The 18,968-nt window shown below is 42.5% G+C and overlaps 1 protein-coding gene across 2 annotated transcripts; it reads right to left on the bottom strand.

Moving 5' to 3' along the window:
• Nucleotides 1-15,188: 15,188 nt before the first annotated feature.
• On the bottom strand, nt 15,189-18,757 carry LOC147440729 (uncharacterized). 2 transcript variants are annotated; one of them, XR_015184284.1, is made up of 4 exons: nt 18,606-18,757; nt 18,284-18,400; nt 16,084-17,899; nt 15,189-16,003 (listed from the first exon to the last, which is right to left on the bottom strand). XR_015184284.1 is itself a non-coding variant. In XM_086482568.1 (3 exons), exons 1-3 carry the CDS (start codon nt 18,645-18,647, stop codon nt 16,262-16,264), a joined length of 1,797 nt encoding a protein of 598 aa, XP_086338694.1. In that variant the 5' UTR covers nt 18,648-18,757; the 3' UTR covers nt 15,189-16,261. The 2 variants fall into 2 exon arrangements, 1 of the variants encoding a protein (XP_086338694.1); XM_086482568.1 differs by having other exon boundaries at nt 15,189-17,899.
• Between the last annotated feature and the right edge of the window lie 211 nt (nt 18,758-18,968).

Here is an 18,968-nt window from a genome sequence, read left to right as displayed (position 1 = left end):
ATCTCAATGTAGTCATCTTGACCACTGGAGAGAAGACTTCATCAAAGTCAATGCCTTGTTCTTGCTTAAAGCCCTTGGCAACAAGCCTTGCTTTGTACTTTGGCTGACTATCATGAGCGGTGATCTTATACCTGTAAACCCATTTACAAGGTAGAGCCTTTTTGCCCTGTGGTAATTTAACCAACTTCCATGTCTGGTTTTTATGCAGAGCTGTCATCTCTGACTGCATGGCCAACTGCCATTTTTTCGAGTCAACCACTTGTAATGCTTCCTTGTAACAAGATGGTTCTCCGCAATCTGTGAGCATGACATAATTTAGAGATGGCACATAACGATCAGGTGGTTTGGAGACACGCTCAGAACGTCTCACCACAACTGATTCTGCCTCTCTAGCCACTATAGGCTGTTCCTGAGCCTGACCATGCTGTCTTGATGTGCTAGCACTAGGTCCATCTTCCCTGAAGACAACTCTTCTGATCTCCTCTGTCTTCTCTGGCTTAGCGTGAAACTTGGCTTCATTGAAATGCACATCATTGGTACGAATAAGCTTTCTGGACTCAGGATCCCAAAGCCGGTAACCCATCTCGCCCGATTCTCCGTAGCCAAGAAATATACACTTCTTGCTCTTTGGTTCTAACTTATTTCTGAACTCCTTAGGAATATGGCTATAAGCTTCACAACCAAAGACTCTGAGATGCTTATACGAAGGTGCCTTGCCTGTCCATAGCATCTCGGCCACTGCACTCTTATCCAGAACCCTACTAGGAGACCTGTTGATCAAATGGACTGCTGTAGCCACTGCTTCCGTCCAAAATCCATCAGGCAACTCAGCATTTGACAACATGCTTCTGACCTTCTCTTGTATGGTCCTATTCATACGTTCTGCAACCCCATTCTGTGAAGGATTATATGGTGCAGTAAGTTCCCGCTTAATCCCTTTTGCTTCACAAAAGTCTTGAAAAGCTTTGGAAACGTACTCTCCACCATTGTCAGTTCTCAAGCACTTCAGCTTCTGACCACTCTGATTCTCCACCAGCTGCAAGAATGTCTTAAAGACCTTGAGCACCTCATCCTTGTGCTTCAAGAAGTAAACCCATACTTTGCGAGAATAGTCATCTATGAATGTACAAAAGTACGCTGCTCCCCCTAGTGACAAACTAGGCATTGGTCCGCATAGGTCACTGTGTACAAGAGCTAACCGTTCGTCCCTACGATTCCTCTTTGATCTGTGCGGTTCCTGTGTTTGCTTACCATAAACACAATGCTCACAAAACTCGAAATCTTGAAATGAAAAGCCAGGCAAATAACCATAATGAGAAAGTATTTCCATTCCTCTTTTTGACATATGTCCCAACCTACGATGCCACAGTGACACACTTGGCTGCTCAATCACATTAATTACATGGTTTTTAACCTCTGAAACATGTAAAGTGTACAGAGTTCCTGACTTGCTGCCATGTGCTACAGTCATCGAACCTTTGGAGATCTTCCAAGCGCTGTTCCCAAAAACTGTCACATAACCCGCATCATCCAACTTTCCTGTACTAATCAAGCTCTTTCGGATTGCTGGAACATGTCTGACATTCTTGAGCCATAAAGAAGAGCCATTCTGAAACTTCAACTGCACATCTCCCACTCCAAGTATGTCACAAACCTGCTCATTGCCAAGTCTGACATAGTCTTTAGTAGCCACATATGATGTAAACCACTCTTTGTGCGGAGAAACATGTAAAGATGCCCCTGAGTCGATAATCCAATCACTCATAGCATGTCCATCCTCTGCAGTCAAGAAAACAGAATCAAGATTGCTTGTAAGGAAGATGTCACCAGCTGCTATACCAGAATCACTGTCTGAACCAGATCCTGTGACATTCACCTCTTCAATCTTCACTGAACTCTTCTTTTCATCTTGCTCAAAACTCTTTGTTTTGCCTTTTTCTTGTTTCCACTTCGTACAGTCTCGCTTCATGTGACCCTTCTTGCCACAATGGTAGCATTCTATGTCATCCTTTGACTTCGAATCACGAGACTTACTTCGGTTTTGTGCCTTCTTACCCTTCTTCTCTTTAAACTGTTGTCTCCCTCGAACGACCAAAGCACTATTGCCTTTGCCTTTGTCAATGTTCTTCCTGTTCACTTCCTCTGTGAGCAAGCTGCCTTCTACATTGGCACTTGTAAGACCTTCTGGCGCGACAGAATTACGTAACGCTGTACGAAAAGTATCCCAACTGTCTGGCAAAGTGATTAAGAGAAACATAGCCTTCACTGAATCTGGAAAGACTATCTCTTGTGCTGTTAACTGGCTGAAAATTGAGTGAAATTCATTCAGATGATTTGACATGGCTGTCCCTTCCTTCATCTTCAAATCCACCAATTTCTTGAGCCAGTAAATCTGAGAAGCAGCACTTTGTTTCTCGTACATATCACATAGCTTTTGCCATACGCCATACGCTGTAGTCTCTTCTGCTACGTTGAAGTAAACATTTTCTGCCAGTGTCAGCATGATTGTGGAACAAGCTAACTCGTCAAGCTCTTCCCACTCATCTTGAGCCATAAATTCTGGTCTCTCCCCTTTGAGCTTCAGTGGCTTCACTTGTTTTCTCTGCACCAAAACCTGCCAAATCTGCTTCTTCCAGAATGGAAAGTTTGTGCCATCCAGCTTCTTTATGTTGTAAAGAGTCTCACTGTGAGAAGATGCCATATCTGCCAAACTGTTTACTCCTGAGAAAAATCCGGCAGAGTTTCCCCTGTAAACTGGCCTCTGTACACAGTAAACAAGCTATAATCAACAAGCTGAACACCTCTCCTCAGGAACTGTCAGTATTTTTGAAAATTTTTGACAGAGTCTCCCCTGTAAACTGAGCTCTGGGAACCAAAAGATAGCTCAAGAAACAATCATAAATAGCTGACCAATGACAAATCTAAAAAATCCCTGTAATATGCTGTCCTGTAAGCATACACTGTCTCCTCTCTGGGCGATGACAGAACCTGTATCTGTCTCAAGACTGAACCCTGAACAAAGCCTCAACGGCCTGACGCATAAGATGCAATCCAGTGTCTACACAAAGTCATACATCCTAAGGGATAAAAGTCGCCGAAGAGGATGCGTGTAGAGGGGAACTCCAGCAACCTAATCCACCTCACACTGGGTAACCCAGCCCCCAGTGCTTGGCTTCAAAAAACCTCACACACGACCCTCTCAGATGGCTCAGCAAACTGCCCAGAACTAGCATACATCCTATAATAGACCAATCACTGTCCTATGACCGCTGCGGCGGTCTGTCTGCTAGCGTGACTCACAACTAGCAGACCCACAATCACAGTACATCAATCTGCAATACATGCCAGTGGTGTCAAGCCGTCGTATGGCCACACCTCCCCTGGAACCTGGCAAGCACAAGAAGTAACAATGCAGACTGCAATATATATATCTGATGATATATATGTGTACCTGGTCTATAGATGATGCTCTGAAGACGAATAAGTGATGTATGTCGATGTCGATATTGATGTCGACCACCTCCTGCTTGCCAATCTACACAAGACGGATTTCTTTGCGGCTGAAATCTATCTTCTGCTGTAGTGCTCAGAACGAAATTCTGAGGGCATAAACGGCTTCGAAAGGGGGGTAAAACCCCAGGTGAATTTTCGAACTCCGGATCCAGAATCTGCCGGAAAAGTGCGCGCGCGCGATTGCGCAAATCCGCACTGAACCAAGGCTCTGATACCAATTGAAGTCGCGGAGCGGAGCGTGGGTCTACTCTCTCTCTCACACACACACACAGTGAGCTTACACAGTACACAGTACGCAGAGATCTGTTAGAAGGGTTATCTCTCAAATCCTTAGTATTCACAAAGAATAAGTTAGTATATACAAAGAGTTAGAGGTAAGTGAGTTAGGCGGGCGGGCGGCCATATCCGCATAAGAGGCCACTTGGGCTTTAATCCCAACAAAAACTTGTCGCCACTAGTTACAATAGTTTGCAGTGTATGCCACGCTCACACGTCAGATTTTGCCTTTTTGTATGATCAAAGAAAATGTGTTACCGTTGAGGGCCACTACCACCCTAAAAAACCACACTTACCTCTTTTGTACAAATCGTTTAGCCAAATCGGTGTACCCTTTGATGCAACTAATACACTACTGATTGATGATACTCCTGAAAAGGGAGAACTAAATCCGCCGAGAACAACTATCTCACCACCTTCTTTCGAGGGGCATTCCTTCGATGTTTACCTTGAAGACATTCTGATTCCATACTTACAGAAATTGTATCTCAGTCCATTGTTCACGGAAAAGTTTGTACTTTCTAATGAATTAAGATGACTCTTCTATCATGTCTTTGTCTTGTCTAACATTAAGAGAGAGAGAGAGAGAGAGAGAGAGAGAGAGATTTGACATGGTAAAGAAATGTATTTCAAGCACACTTTTTCACAGGGCACAATTGAAAAATGAGCTCAATAAACTTCATGTATTGAAAGTCATTTGTATACACTTGGGTTCACAAGAATATCTGTTACATTGACACTACTTCAACCCGACCATCCAACTCTTTGCACAAAATATCTTTTTCCCTTCGCCGCATCACCTTACGGCCAGCTAGGAAAAAGGAAAAATCTGATAGGTCCTTGTCCATTGACTCTTCAATTATGTCATGCCGCAAATGCTGAAGACTGCATAGCTCCCTTATTGTAACCACCAACAGTAGGCCATGCTCTTTATCAATCACTTCCACATCCACAGCAGGATTATCTTCCAAACCTGCAAAAACCTGGTCCATAGGAATGTACTTACCGTTGAGCATTTGTGATCGCATATACCAAAACGAGAGTAACAGTGATTGGCTTGCAATCATGTACTTGACAACTAGAGTATCAAGCGCGGCCTCGTACCGTAAACCAATCTCTTCCTTTGCATACCATCCTCTGTCAAGAAGTTTGTCACAGGATGACTCCTGAAATGACTTGCACATGAACATAGTTTTCGTAACACGGATGTTGTAGCTATGAAACAGCTCTATGAAGAGTGCAACAGGACAAAAGTTTGCAATTCTAACCAGTTTGGTGGGAATAGAGCTACATAGAGACCTTTGTATATCCTTGTAGAGCTTACTTCGCATTGCCTCCACCATTGTTTCCTCGGGAAATGGCCAGTCCACAGTGTTCCAATCGGTTGGTAGAGGCACTTTCACCAACATGCCATTCTTGTTCCCTGAGCTGAGTTGGTAGAAGTGGTCATAAAAAAATATTCCCTCATCAGCTAGTCTTTTGCTGCTCCTCCCTGAATACTGTAGAGAACCAATGTGGGCATGAACAACATGGAAGAGGCCTATTATGCACTCCACAGGCTCCCATTGCTCATAAGAAGAGGGATAAACATCTGCAATATATATAAGAAGAGTTAAACTAAGAGTATCAATAAGTACAAATGACAAATCTAATGTAATTGAGCTGTGAAGAATGGAGACATTGCTCATAACAAGCGGGAGAAACATTGCAAAATATATAAGAAAAGTTATAATGAGAGTATCAGTAAGTTCACATGTCATGAGTACTTACAATTGCAACGTGGTTGATGTATATCTGATACATTTCCACCGTTTGCTATCACCTCTGGATGGGTAAACACATGCTGAACAAGAACTTCCTTTACAGATCTTTTGCCGATTTCAACTTTGAAATCCAACACTCTGGCCTTCCATGCTGAGCGGTAAACGTTGATACCACTAGACCTCTTGGGTCTTCTTGGTTGCATGAGGACCCATGAACCTTTGTTTATCCTTTGTCCAACCCATTGGTTCTCTGCACTTATTGAAGTTGATATTGTAATTGAGGATATGCTACTACTTGGCCTTCTAGGCAAAGTGCAGTTGTTGGTTGTTGGTGTGAGAGACAGTAAACACCAGGAGCCTCTTGGGCGAGAAGACGTGGAAGCCATAGCTCTCAGAGAAAAGCTTTAGTGGAGGGAGATTCACTTTGAAAGCATTCTAATGGAGGGAAAGTGTTTTAGAATTCCAATATCTTGTGCGGGCTTAATGGTCACCCTCCAGTACGTTAATGACCATAAGAGAATATCAGAAGTGGGACCACATGCAAGCACCTAAAAGCTCGGTAAAAGGAAGGAAATTACGATGCTACAATCCTAGATTCGTGAAAGTTTTATACTATTTTCCTATTTTCCTATTTTTTGAGTCTTTCCACGTACTTTCCTACGTAACGTAGCCTTCGTGCTCATTGGACGCGCTCTATTATTCTCTCTCTTCATATGGCCCTCCAAATGACCTCTGAAATTTCCTAATGATAGTTTCCTAGCAATTTTTAGTCACAATACTAACCCTAGTGCCACCATCAAGGATTCCCTTCACAATTAATCCCTTAGTAGTGATTGGTATGGTCACATTGGATTCATCACCCTCAAAGTATTGTCCCAACTTGTTAACAGGTATTTCTATAACAAGGTTCTCATCTAGATTGGGTTGTGGATCTGAGTGTTCGTCCTCTATTGGTGTCTCCCCAGCTCCATCCATCTGTGAAAATTGTGGAAGGCCCAAACTTTAGTTCTCCATTGAGGAAGGCTCAAAGAGCTGAGACTAGCTAAGGGTCTTTATATAGTTTGGACATGATGGTGGTTCTAACTTCTGAAGACATGAAATCCATCAATTTGGCAATGTTTAACGGCACCTTTTGGGCTTCAGTACCTTGACGTGGGGAAGATGGGATCTCCATTTCTTCGATAGGATCAGGTAGTCCCTCGGTAAACATTCTTTCCATCAAAAAGTGAGTACACCCACTTTCCCATGACTTTAAGTCACGTTCTTCTTGGATGACACTAGGTATGGCTAAGGGTCTATCGACTTGGTGAGGTTGTTGTTGCATAGGGAACATGATATCTGTAATCTGGATCTGCCTAGGTGCTGGTTCTAGATCCCTTTGGGTATCTTCTACCAAGCTCCTTAATTGCTTGACTCGCTCGATCTCCTCTGTAGGGTTTGGATAAGTTCCTATCTTCTTCTTGGATCCTGGCCATTGTGGCCCATGAAGATATTCCTTGTTGGTTTCTATCTTAGTGGTCGTTTTGGTCTCCATGGTTTCACCTGAATAAAAATCCTCTTCAGGGGCGTTCATATATACGGGGTCATCACCAGTCCCTATGTTGGTCTTTGAACTAGGGTCTGACTTCGCTTGTTTTTGCGATCTCTTCCTTCGTGTTTTCTTCCTTTTTTGAGATTAGGCAATTGATGTTGTGTCTCTTTCCTCAAGAATATAATTTTGTTTTTGGAGCATCGATCATGTGAGTACGTTTACTGGTACCACAGGTGTACTTTGTGATGGCTCCTTGATAACCTCAATCAAGTTTAATGGCGTGATCTTCGATGCATTTGGATTATTTGGACATTGAGCAATCAAATAATCTATGCCACATCGATTACACATGAGTATCGGCATTGTAGAGGTGCTTTCTTGATTGGTTTGCATTAGTGTGGCGTTCTTTTGTAGCCTAATAGAACACTCGGCCACACAATATAGACCTCCACACTCATAGCATTGAAGAGGTGGTCTCTTAGCAGTGTAATTGATATTTTGGCCTCTTGCAGCAAGAGCAGCTACTTGATAGACACATACCTCCCACAGGCATTGCAATTCCCATTGAATTTTACTCTAAAAGTAGGGCATTCACTGGTAGGGCATTTTACTCTAAAAGTAGGGCATTCACTGGTACTATGCGGTCCATAGCATACTGAGCACCATTGTTGCTCCCTTCTTGGATACATATGATTGGGGAGCACGATTATCTCTAAGACTTTCTTGAATGGCCTTGGTGAGATCTGCTAAAGTCATCTCAGATATCTTTGGCTCCTTAGCAATAGGATTTAGGGTCATTCGCTGATGCCCTGATGCTTGCGAGCTAGTAGATTTAGGCTCAATAGACACTCTTTCTTCTTGAATCATTAAATTATCCTCCAATTGGATCACACTGGTGGTGACTGCTTCCCAAGTGGTGATACCTCTAATGACTAGGCCATTGTAGATATCCTCATGTCGTAATCCCCTAATGAATCTATCAAGCAATTGATTATTATTGAAGCACTCATTTGGATTACAACGAGAATTCAAATGCTTTAAGCGACTAATAAGGTCTCTCACCGACTCTCCTCCCTCTCATTGGGCTTTCTGGAGCTGAGAGGCTTCACCCCAAAGCACTTCCTCTCGTATGTATTCTTTCAAGAACAGTCTCCTAAGATTATGGTAAATTGTTTTTTCTTCCACCCTTAGGGTTCTATACCAATCTCCAGCCTTTCCACTTAAGATTAGGCTTAAAGCATTACTCTTATGCAGGTCAGTGTGTTCTCCTAGAGAATCGCATATTTGTTCAAACACTTCAATATTCTTTCTCACATCCCCATCTCCACTAAATTTTTGTGTGAGCTTGGCTATTTGTACTGCCTTACTTCTAGGCTCTCTACCAGGCGTGTTATGCATATTCTTAGCGATAGATCGACCGATAGCTTGAGCAAATGTTGCCAAGTCACCTAAGTGAGCAGGCATCGTGGGTGAAGGTGCTCCAGAGACTACATGTGGAGTAGGTATTGACATTGGGCTTGGCGCATAGCAAGCCCTTGGGTTCCACGTTTGGTACAATGTTGTGCCATGTGGCGGTCCATAGTTCATATGTGTGGCCCTAGACATAGCAGACGTTGGATGTGACATGCTAATGCTAGCTGGTATGGTCCTATGGAGATAAGATCTTGGGTGTTGTGGTTTTGGAGCATAGGTAGTTGAAACAATGGGAGGGGTAGGAACTACATGAGTACGAGGACCCTGGGTGTATACGATTGGTACACACTTGTAGGTACTGTTGTTGCAGGCATTGAGCTACCATGTAGCGGTGCTTTACTAACAAATGAGGTCCATGGCGTGTTTCTCGGCATGCCTATCATTGGGGTAGGCATGGTAGCCGTGGTGTCATCAAGGGAAAGATGAGCTAGACTTGGAAAGGTAAAGCTATCACTTGTGGGCTCATATTGTACTGAGACCCCTGGCGAAACAACATATGGAGGATCCATCGGACTTACCGAGGGAATCTCCATTTGCGATAAGATTTTTTTTTTAGCCTTCCCTATATCCAAGAATCTCATGAGACCCGTTGAAGGCATGTGGATTCCCTTGTTCTGTCTCTCCAGCTCAATAACCCTATGGATGACCTCACAAACTCTTTGTTGTTGATCCTCCACACTAGTAGCATCCGCCGTTGTGGATTGTAGGACATTCTAATCAACCCACGTGATAGGTGTGACCTGTGTATAGGTTGGTTAGAGTCTCTGTTTGTAGTTCGTACTCCCAGTTCTCATTTAAGAACGCTCCATCTAGGCTTGAGGTGCTAGGGGTGTCCTTTCAGCTAGATGCAATGCTGCTCTCTATGGGTTGACCCTTAGTGGTCGCTAATTCAGGAGCACTCGATTGCTCTCCTAGCAAAGATATTAAAATAGGGGATTTCGATTTTAACTCTCTTCGTTGCTCCGCCTTGCGTAAACTCTCAATTTCCTTTTCCTTAGCCGCGACGATATATCGCTCAACCTCTTGCACTTCGGCAACGCTTCTACCATCAGGTAATATAACCTCAGAGGCGAATAGCTCTAAAGAGTCAGGGGGTGTGGTGAATGGAGTATTCACGTGCACATTCTCTAAGGGCATAGGGTCTACGTTGGTCATGAATGGAGAATTTACTTCCCCACCCCCCTCATTTACATCATTAGCTCCATGTTTGGAGCAAGTGGCTCTACTAAAGATTTCCTTCAAGCGGCTAAGCACGCTCGGCCCAGACCGCGAACCCATGGCATGTATGTCTTGGCTTGAGCTATCAAGATTAGGCATTGGGAAACCCTCCATGACGTCATAGTCGAAAGAAGAGTCACTAGCCGCTATGTTTGGGTCTTGGTTTGTACTACCTTGGGTCCCCACCGAGGGCTCGGAACCTAAGGTAGGTGGATATTGAGAACTTGCGTAAGTCAAAATTCTCTCTAGTTGCTCCATCTATAGCACAAGACCAAAGCGTAGATGCATGTGCCTTTGGTACCCTACAAGCGTCGGTGAATAACCTTGAAGGTTAACCGCTTACTTTTTTAGGCATCCGTTTTCACTCGTTTTTTGATGTTTTTTAAATATTTTTTAATGATCAGTTTTTTTATTAAAGTGTGCGATAGCTCGAAACGAGCATATCACTCAGAGGGTCATGGTGTGCTTTACAGCACAACGTTCGGTTATGTGAAGCTCCGTTGGTCCTCAAAAAGGTTGATTTTTAGCTACGTGTGGCTAAAATACGTAATTTTAAAGGGAGAATGAGGCCTAAGCCTGAGCGTGAGCTTGAGCTTGGGTCTGGGGGATATTCCCGATCCCGGTCCTACCTTTAAAATTTTTAACTTTTTTTTTTGGGATAAGGTCGCCGCGGCCGCACTGTGCGCGCGAGCACACACACACCTATCCTACCTACTTACAACTAGCACAACTATTGTTACACAGTAACACACTACTACAATAACTCATTAGCTCTAACATATCTACTTACTACTTACTGTACACAGAACTAGTAATATGGATCTACTACCTTAATCCTAACACCTTATCACAGAAAAAACACAGTACCTTTCAATTCCTTAGTAACAAAACAATACACATCAACAAAACAAACTCCTTCTCAACACACACACCTTCCTTCTCTACCTTTGCTACACACCACAAAGAAGCACAGAGTGCTATTCAAGCTTAGTGTATGGCATTTCCCCGACAACGGTGCCAAAAATGTACGCGTCTGTCGCACGTGTCAATGCAAGGGACTTGCTAATACACTGTGTGCGAGCCACAAATGGCTCCAAGCATGCAACTAGCCCAAAGATGACGATGGTGTGTCACTCACTGCTCTACGCTTGCTGTCTTGGAGGATTCCTCGGCGAAGAAGAAGGAGCCGCCGCTGCGTCGCGCTCAACCGCTTCACCGCCACCGTGACGTCGTCGCAATGCTCGATCGCACTCTCTCTCTCTCTCTCTCTCTCTCTCTCTCTCGCATACACACACACACACAAGGAGAAGAAGATGGAGATGGAGCAAGAGCACTCTTCAATTGCATAAATGAGAGAATGAGTGACAATTTAGTTGACTTTTATATGAGCTCGCCCCATTCACACTTGGGCGTCCATGCTTAGCCAACTAACCCTTGAATGTTCCAGTTAGAGTGCACCTCTCATCAGCGGCGATCACTCTTACCCTTTTCCTATTGGACTGACAAGCCCGGTACCTGACTCTACCGAATTAATACGGCGTCCGTCGTAGGTGATAGGAATGTGCGTGAGGGTCAACACAGTTCTTTAGCGTGTGGTGAAGCAGCCCAAGATGCAACAGTAAGTTTTCACCGTGGATGTAGCCCGCATTCGGTGTACCATGTAAAACTAGTTGATTTGCCTATTTGTCTCTCTCTACACAAGTTTCTATGTGTCTATTTGAAAAACAAGAGATGCGTCAATCATGGACCATCAGATCTGATAGCTGCCCCGAATTTACTTATCTACTCGCATTTACAAATTTGCCTTGAATTTACAAATCAGTGTACTTTTACAATATGATATACTCAAATTCCCAATATTTCAATGAACGCAAGTGGACATAGTGGTAGTGCACATGGCTCACAGTGGGGAGAGCATGGGTTCAAGGCATGGAGGGTGGACTAACCGAAATTTACAAGACTACTCGAATATACTTTTCTCCTTGATTTTACCAAATCTCTCGAATTTATAAATGTGCATCGGACGACCCAAAATTTACAAGCTTACTCAAATTTATTTTTCTCCTTGAATTTACCAAAACCAATTCTCTTGAATTTACAAACATGCATCGGACGACCCGAAATTTACAAGCCTACTCAAATTTACTTTTCTCCTTGAATTTACCAAACCTCTCGAATTTATAAATGTGCATCAGACGACCCGAAACACCTCAACCGTAGCTCCACTCAAAAAATTATTAGGTAAGCAATGATCAGAGTCAAGATGGAAAACAGTTTTGAAGAACATATTGCACCTACATTGGCCGCACAGGATGAAGGCCTTCGTATGGAAGGTGTTGTGGGGAGCCTTGCCGACTGCCATGAAAGTTCTCACTAGGGGAATTGGTCCGAATCATTGCCAACAATGCAGATCCGCTAGTGAAGACCTCGCTCATCTTTTTAAGGAATGTGAAACAATTAGTGGTCAGGCAGAAAAAATTTGTAAATAGGTTCAAAAAACCTGAAAATTTTTGGATTCTACAAGAATGATCTTTTCTTGGGAGGGAAAGTATATAAGAGTGAAGCGCTTCTTATCATAACACAAGTAGTGAGATTTGCTGCTTTAAACATGTATGGAAGGCAAGGAACCGCCACATCTTCAAGAACACCATTATAACAACTAAATTCTCAGAGATAATCCAAGAAAGCAAGAGGGAAATCATCGCCATTAGGAAGCAAACAAGATCTGATGAATGGAAGAAGACCTTCAATGCCGCTTTGACTAACTTGCTTGGTCGAAGAGGTGGACTTATTCCTTTTCTTAGGGTGGCTCCCCTATCAGCCAATGTAGTTATGTCCCATAGTAGTTGTCATGGCTCGTCACGAGCATGACATAAATTTGTAATTTTTTTGGTTGTGATAATATAATCCACTCACAATTGTGAGTTTTGCCAAAAAAAAAAAAAAGGGATTGACCTAAGTTTTGTAAAATGTAACACAATTGTGTACCAAAGAGTGTAAAGGGACTAGGGGCTTCCAAAGTTGTAATTAATTGCAGTTGCTAACCTTATTACTTATCCAAATTAAATAGGGATTCATTTCTTAAACCTTGGCTAAGGTATAAAAACAAAATTTTGTAAATTTTGACCTAACTTTTGGATATGAAAGTGAGCGTACAACTCTTAAGTTCGTTACCAGTATTTTTGTTTTCTCTTATCTCTTTCTCGTCGGTTGCGCATTGGCATTCTATTAAGTGCGTCAGACTCACATGTAAAAGCCCTTCGATTTGAAGTAAGTTTCTTGCATCATTTTTTTGTTTTTAGATATACTCATCTACGAGCTATTTCGGCTCATAATGCACAAATTAGCATTCTAAATCAACTTTTAAGATAGAAGGGGATATAGCATGGTCTACAGATGCTATAATATGATAAGGAGACCAAAACAATTAACCTAATTTTTACTGTTTATTTTAGGCGCGATTTTGTCCAAGTGTCAAAACTGACATTTTTGAGCTTGAGTTCGTCTAATATGACTTACTGAATTAATGTTGCAAGTTTGGGTCCATTCGGAAACTCCTAGCTATTCCAAAAGTGATGTGATAGACTAGCGACCGTATTGAGTAGCTTTCGTTAACTGACAACTACTTGAGAAAGATAGGATAGAGAACACTTGGAAAAGGGTTTTTCTGAGAGATTAGCTATCTGTTGTAGCCTCCATGCAGTAGTCAGGTCAACTGCGTCCCACGGATTGATATTTTATGTCTGTGGTTCTCGCTTTGCTAGCATCGATATGGTGAGGCTTGGCAGCCGGCTGACAGAATCCTATGAATATCCCTACAAAGATCGACACAAAGGAGAAGCTGTCTAGCTTCCAACTACCTATATTAAGAAGCTAGAGTATCTAGCTTCTATCTACTTGTAATGATAGAGTAAGAAAGAAAGAAGATCGTTTTTCTTCAAGTTACTAACTCTAGAGGAGTGTCTAGCTTCTATCTACCTATACTAATAAAGCATGAAAGAAGATCGTTCTTCTGCACGTTACTAACTCCTTTAAGTTATCAATCTCCAAGTGTTAGATTGTTAGGTTGTGCAAAGATCGACACAAAGGAGAAGCTGTCTAGCTTCCAACTACCTATATTAAGAAGCTAGAGTATCTAGCTTCTATCTACTTGTAATGATAGAGTAAGAAAGAAAGAAGATCGTTTTTCTTCAAGTTACTAACTCTAGAGGAGCGTCTAGCTTCTATCTACCTATACTAATAAAGCATGAAAGAAGATCGTTCTTCTGCACGTTACTAACTCCTCTAAGTTATCAATCTCCAAGTGTTAGATTGTTAGGTTGTGAAGCTTAACAATCACTTTCCACTACATGCTTGTTTGACCTCTCTCTTTATTTCTGTCTCATAGGGGATTCAAGGGAGCGATGCTGCCAAAGGCTAGAAATAGGTGCATTTTTTGATATGGTTTTGTATAACCAAAGATGGTCGATATACATTATATGAGGATATTTCACAGTTCTTTAGTGTGTGGTGAAGTAGTAAGCTGCAACAATAAGTTTTCTCTATGGATGTAGCCCGCATTCGGTGTTCCATGTAAAACCATGTTGATTTGTGTATCTGGCTGTCTCTCTCTACACAAGTTTCTATGTGGCTATTTGAAAAACAAGAGACGCGTCAATCATAAACCATAAGATCTGACGGTTGCTCCAAATTTACTAATCTACTCAAATTTACAAATTTGTCCCAAATTTACTAATCAATCTGCTTTTACAATATGACATGCTCAAATCCCCTATATTTCAATAAACGCAAGCGGACGTAGTGGTTAGTGCACATGGCTCGCAATGGGGAGGACATGGGTTCAAGGCATGGAGCATGGACTACCCCAAATTTACAAGCCTACTCGAATTTACTTTTCTCCTTGAACTTATTAAATCTCTTAAATTTACAAATGTGCATTGGACGAACCGAAATTTACAAGCCTACTCGAATTTACTTTTCTCCTTGAATTTACTTTTTCCCTTGAATTTATCAAATCTCTCGAATTTACAAATGTGCATCAAACAACCCACATATTGCACCTACATTGGCCACATAGGATGAAGGCCTTTGTACGGAAGGTGTTGTGGGGAGCCTTGCCGACTGGGCATGAAGGTTCTCACTAGGGGAATTGGTCCGGATCGTTGCCCACGATGCAGATCCGCTAGGGAAGACCTTGCTCATCTTTTCAAGGAATGCCCAACAATTAGTGTGTCTGGCAAAAAAAAATTGCAAATGGACAAAAAACCTGAAAATTTAGATTGTACAAGAATGATCTCTTCGTGGGAGAGAAAGTATATAAGAGTCAAGTGCTTCTTATCATAACACAATAGTGAGATTTTGCTACTTCAAACATGTATCAAAGGCAAGGAACTATTGCATATTCGAGAACACCATTATAACAACTAAATTCTCAAAGATAATCCAAGAAAGCAGAAGCACAATCATCACCATTAAGAAGCAAACAAGATCTGATGATTGGAACACGATCTTCAACACCCCTTTGACTAACCTCCTTGGGTGAAGAGGTGCACTTATTCCTTTTCTCCTATCAACCAATGTAGTTATGTGCCATAGTAGTTGTCATGGCTCGTCACGAGCACGACAGAAATTTGTAATTTTTTTGGTTGTGATAATATCATCCAGTCACAATTGTGAGTTTTGCACAAAAAAGAAAAGAAAAAGGGATTGGCCTCTTTACCACAAGCCTTATGTTTCCATTGCGCTTAAGGTGAGGGGCACCCAAAATTTAGTTGGTCCACTTTAAGAAGCGTCTGCAAAGATCTACTAAGAAGCTAATTGGGTGCTGCCTCTTCGGTGATCCTTTCGAGAGTGAAAAGTGTAATCAATCAGGCCTCAAACTTTCTGGGAATCATGCAGCAGCAGCTCACGTATCTGAAGTCCTATCTGTACATATTGACATGGATCAAATTGATATAAGCACCCACAAGCATAACCCCACTGGATATGGAGGCCTCATTCTGACATTTTACTTATCTTTGTTTCAGCTAGCAAGCCATGTGAGTGTTTTTGACACACATTGTACTGGCAATTTAATCATGACTATGATAAGTTGTCACCATTTGTCGCTGGTGGCATATTCTCGAAAGCATCGACAATTTAATCATTGACCTTGTTCTCATTGTTGAAGCACGTGGCTGCTTCAGAATTGCTTCACATTCTTGTTGCCAATGTTGATAGCCATTTTATGCTGCAATCAGGACCCATTTAGTGGCAATCTAAACATCCATTTTTTGTGAATGAAATCCCATTTCATGCTACAATAAATACCCAATTAATGGCATTCTGAACATCCATCTTTTGTGAATGATATCGACATCAACTCTGCTGCTACAAATCATCCCCACCCATTCAGTCAGCAATAGCCTTGCAGGTCCATCTTTTGTGAAGTAAATCGACATCAACTCTGCTCCTGCAAATCGACCCCATTGTCTTTCTAATTACCCATTCAGTCATCAATAGCCTGGCAGGTCCGTAGTCTTGCTTTTTGGCCTGTCTTGCAGCCCTTTGGAGTCTCGAAGGAGGATGTCTTTCTCCTTGGCTTTCTCTCTTCAGAATGCTTCAGATTTGAGCTGTGCATCGGAGTTTCTGACAAGGATGGGATCTTTTTACTTGGCTTTTTGTTGTCAAAACTCTTTGAATTGAAACAGCCAGTAACCTTGGTGGTAGATTTCTGCTTCAGCCTTTTTGAGGCATTCAAATCAGCGGTACCATCGTTGTGCTGCTTTAAGTCACCACCAACACCCATCTTATCAGCACCCTTATTACCAAGCTTGTGTTTTTCTTTGTCTGTGGCTTCTTTTCCTGCAGCTTGTTTGGCAAAACTTCTCTCATTAACACAATCACCACATTGTTTTGCTTGATCTGTGCCTTCTTCTCTTGTATCATGCTGCTTTGACTCACCAACACTTAACTCATCGATACCATCACCACAGTCTTGCTTCGATTCATCTGTGCCTTCTCTTGCATCCTGCTGCTTCAAGTCTCCGATATGTATTGCATCAATACCATCGTTACAAGGTGGCTGTGCTTGATCCAGACCTTCACTTGCATCTGGCTCCTTTGCCTCACCAACCATTTTCTCCTCAACACCATATCCCTGGTTCGCTTTATCTCCGCTTTCCTTTCTTGCATCTAAAGCACCCAGGTTTTCTCGATTTGTTCTGCTTTTGATTGCCTCAGAATTTTTAGAGGAAGAAACATTTCTAGCTGGCTTCTTCTTGTGCTGTGAAGGAACCTTCTCACTCTGTTGTTTTGGTTTCTGTTTTACGAGCACTCTTCTTGCAGGCGTGGAGAGATGAGGCGAGGATGCAAGCACGCTCCTTAGGTGAGCCAATCTGTCCAATTTCAGTTCATTCTCTTTACAGCCAGTATCATAATGGTGCTTTGCAATACCATCATAAACTTCATCATCTTCCACCGAAGTCAATGCATCCATTTTGTTGGATATACTGGTACATGGGGATTGTTGGTATGTGAATGCAAGCGACCTTTTGGATAACGCATTACTCTTCACACATCCATCATGATGTTCAATTGAATTATGCTTCTGACAAGTGGCAGTAAGTCCATAACCTACTCTTTTGGATGCTGATATTGGTGTCCGCTGAGGCGTCCATGCAAGCACTTTTCCAAGATGCCCAATCATGTCCTCTCTGTTTTGAAGTGCATCATGGTGATGTCCATCATCCTTTTGGCAAGTAGCATGAAGTGCTTTGGTAGAAATTGGCGTTGCACATGGATGCTTCTTAGGCGTAGAAAAGGGGGACAGCCACATTGCATTCATGGGTTCACCGCTTTTCTGCTTCACAGGTACCCTTCTTGGAGATGGCAGGAGCTCTGCTTGTATTCTTAGCACTCTTCTTGGGTTTGCTTTGAATGCAGGTGAGCAAAGTGGCTCATGAGGTGACGGCAAAAACAAGCTTCTATTTTTGTTGCAGGCACCAAGGGGTATTCTATTGTTGACTGCATCCTCACTAGCTTTCCAGCATGCACCATTAGGTTCCTGCTTCTTGTGCCCGCTAGCTGAGAGATAGCCTAGCTTGGAGGCTGGTGTGAGGGACGGTGCTTGCTTGCCACATGAAGTCTGCATACGCGTCAAACAGTTATGAATTTCAAATCAACACTAAGAACACTAGAAGTGTGTGTTCCACAGCATTGGCATTTTTCTTCATGTCAAATCTTGCAGGTAATAACTCCAGTTACAATCACAACATCAGAAAATGGACAGATCGTGTGTAATGTTTGGTTTTTTGTCCTTTAATCATGCTGAAAACCCTATTTGATCAACCGTAAACCTTAACGAAGCTTCTGTCTACGTGTGCGCAAAGCGCAAAGATGTGCACCCTATGTGCAAGCTTATGCCAGCAAGCATATGTAAAGGCAAAGATGCTCTGTGAGAAATCTGTCAAACAAGGATAGTGTAAAGAAGAAGCCATTGATAAATGGGCTTTGGCATGAAATAGATTACCTTGATGGGAGTGGAGAAAGTTGATCCGTAAAATTTTGCTGCATTGATGGCATGGTTTTGTGTAGTTTCCGAGTTCTCCTGCGCTTTAAACTGTTCCTTTTCATGCTTCTTCGCAAGCTAATGGAAAGAAAAGCGGCAATGTTAGACAAAGAAAAAGACGATCGCAAGTTAAAGGCAGCCATGTGATGTGAGGAGTGTGGCAGGAAAATGGGCAGCAGCTTTCAGCAGGCGTAGAACGAGATTTGCCATAATCTCCAAGTGACCCATCACTGTTTTCAAGAAGATAATGGAAATTGAACGCTCGAGTAAGATCAGAACTTACCAAGCCAGAGGCAAAGCTACCACTAGGCTTCCAAACGTCCATGCACGCTAGCGCTTAGGGCTTAAGCTCTGTGTGTGTGTGTGTGTGTGTGTGTGTGTGAGTGAGAGAGAGAGAGAGAGAGAGAGAGAGAGAGAGCTCTGGCTCTCACTTGAAGAAAAGAACCGTTGAGGCTTGGACACAAGTTTTAAATCGCCAGTTCACATGGGGACTTGGTAGTTGTGAACCGGGAGGAGTAGGCCTAGGCCTACAACCCTCGTCACTATTTGGCACGGGCCTCTTCAAATGGGATCAATGGCTAGAAAAAGTTCTAGGCTTGATCTTTTATCCAAGGCCATTGATTAAGACCCGACGGCAATTTGTAAA

This window comes from Adiantum capillus-veneris, chromosome 15, assembly GCF_014529385.1.
Source record: "Adiantum capillus-veneris isolate H3 chromosome 15, ASM1452938v2, whole genome shotgun sequence".
NCBI classification, from domain to species: domain Eukaryota; kingdom Viridiplantae; phylum Streptophyta; class Polypodiopsida; order Polypodiales; family Pteridaceae; genus Adiantum; species Adiantum capillus-veneris.
The sequence above is the reverse complement of the archived record's forward strand: the minus strand, read 5'-3'. Positions and strand labels throughout refer to the sequence as shown.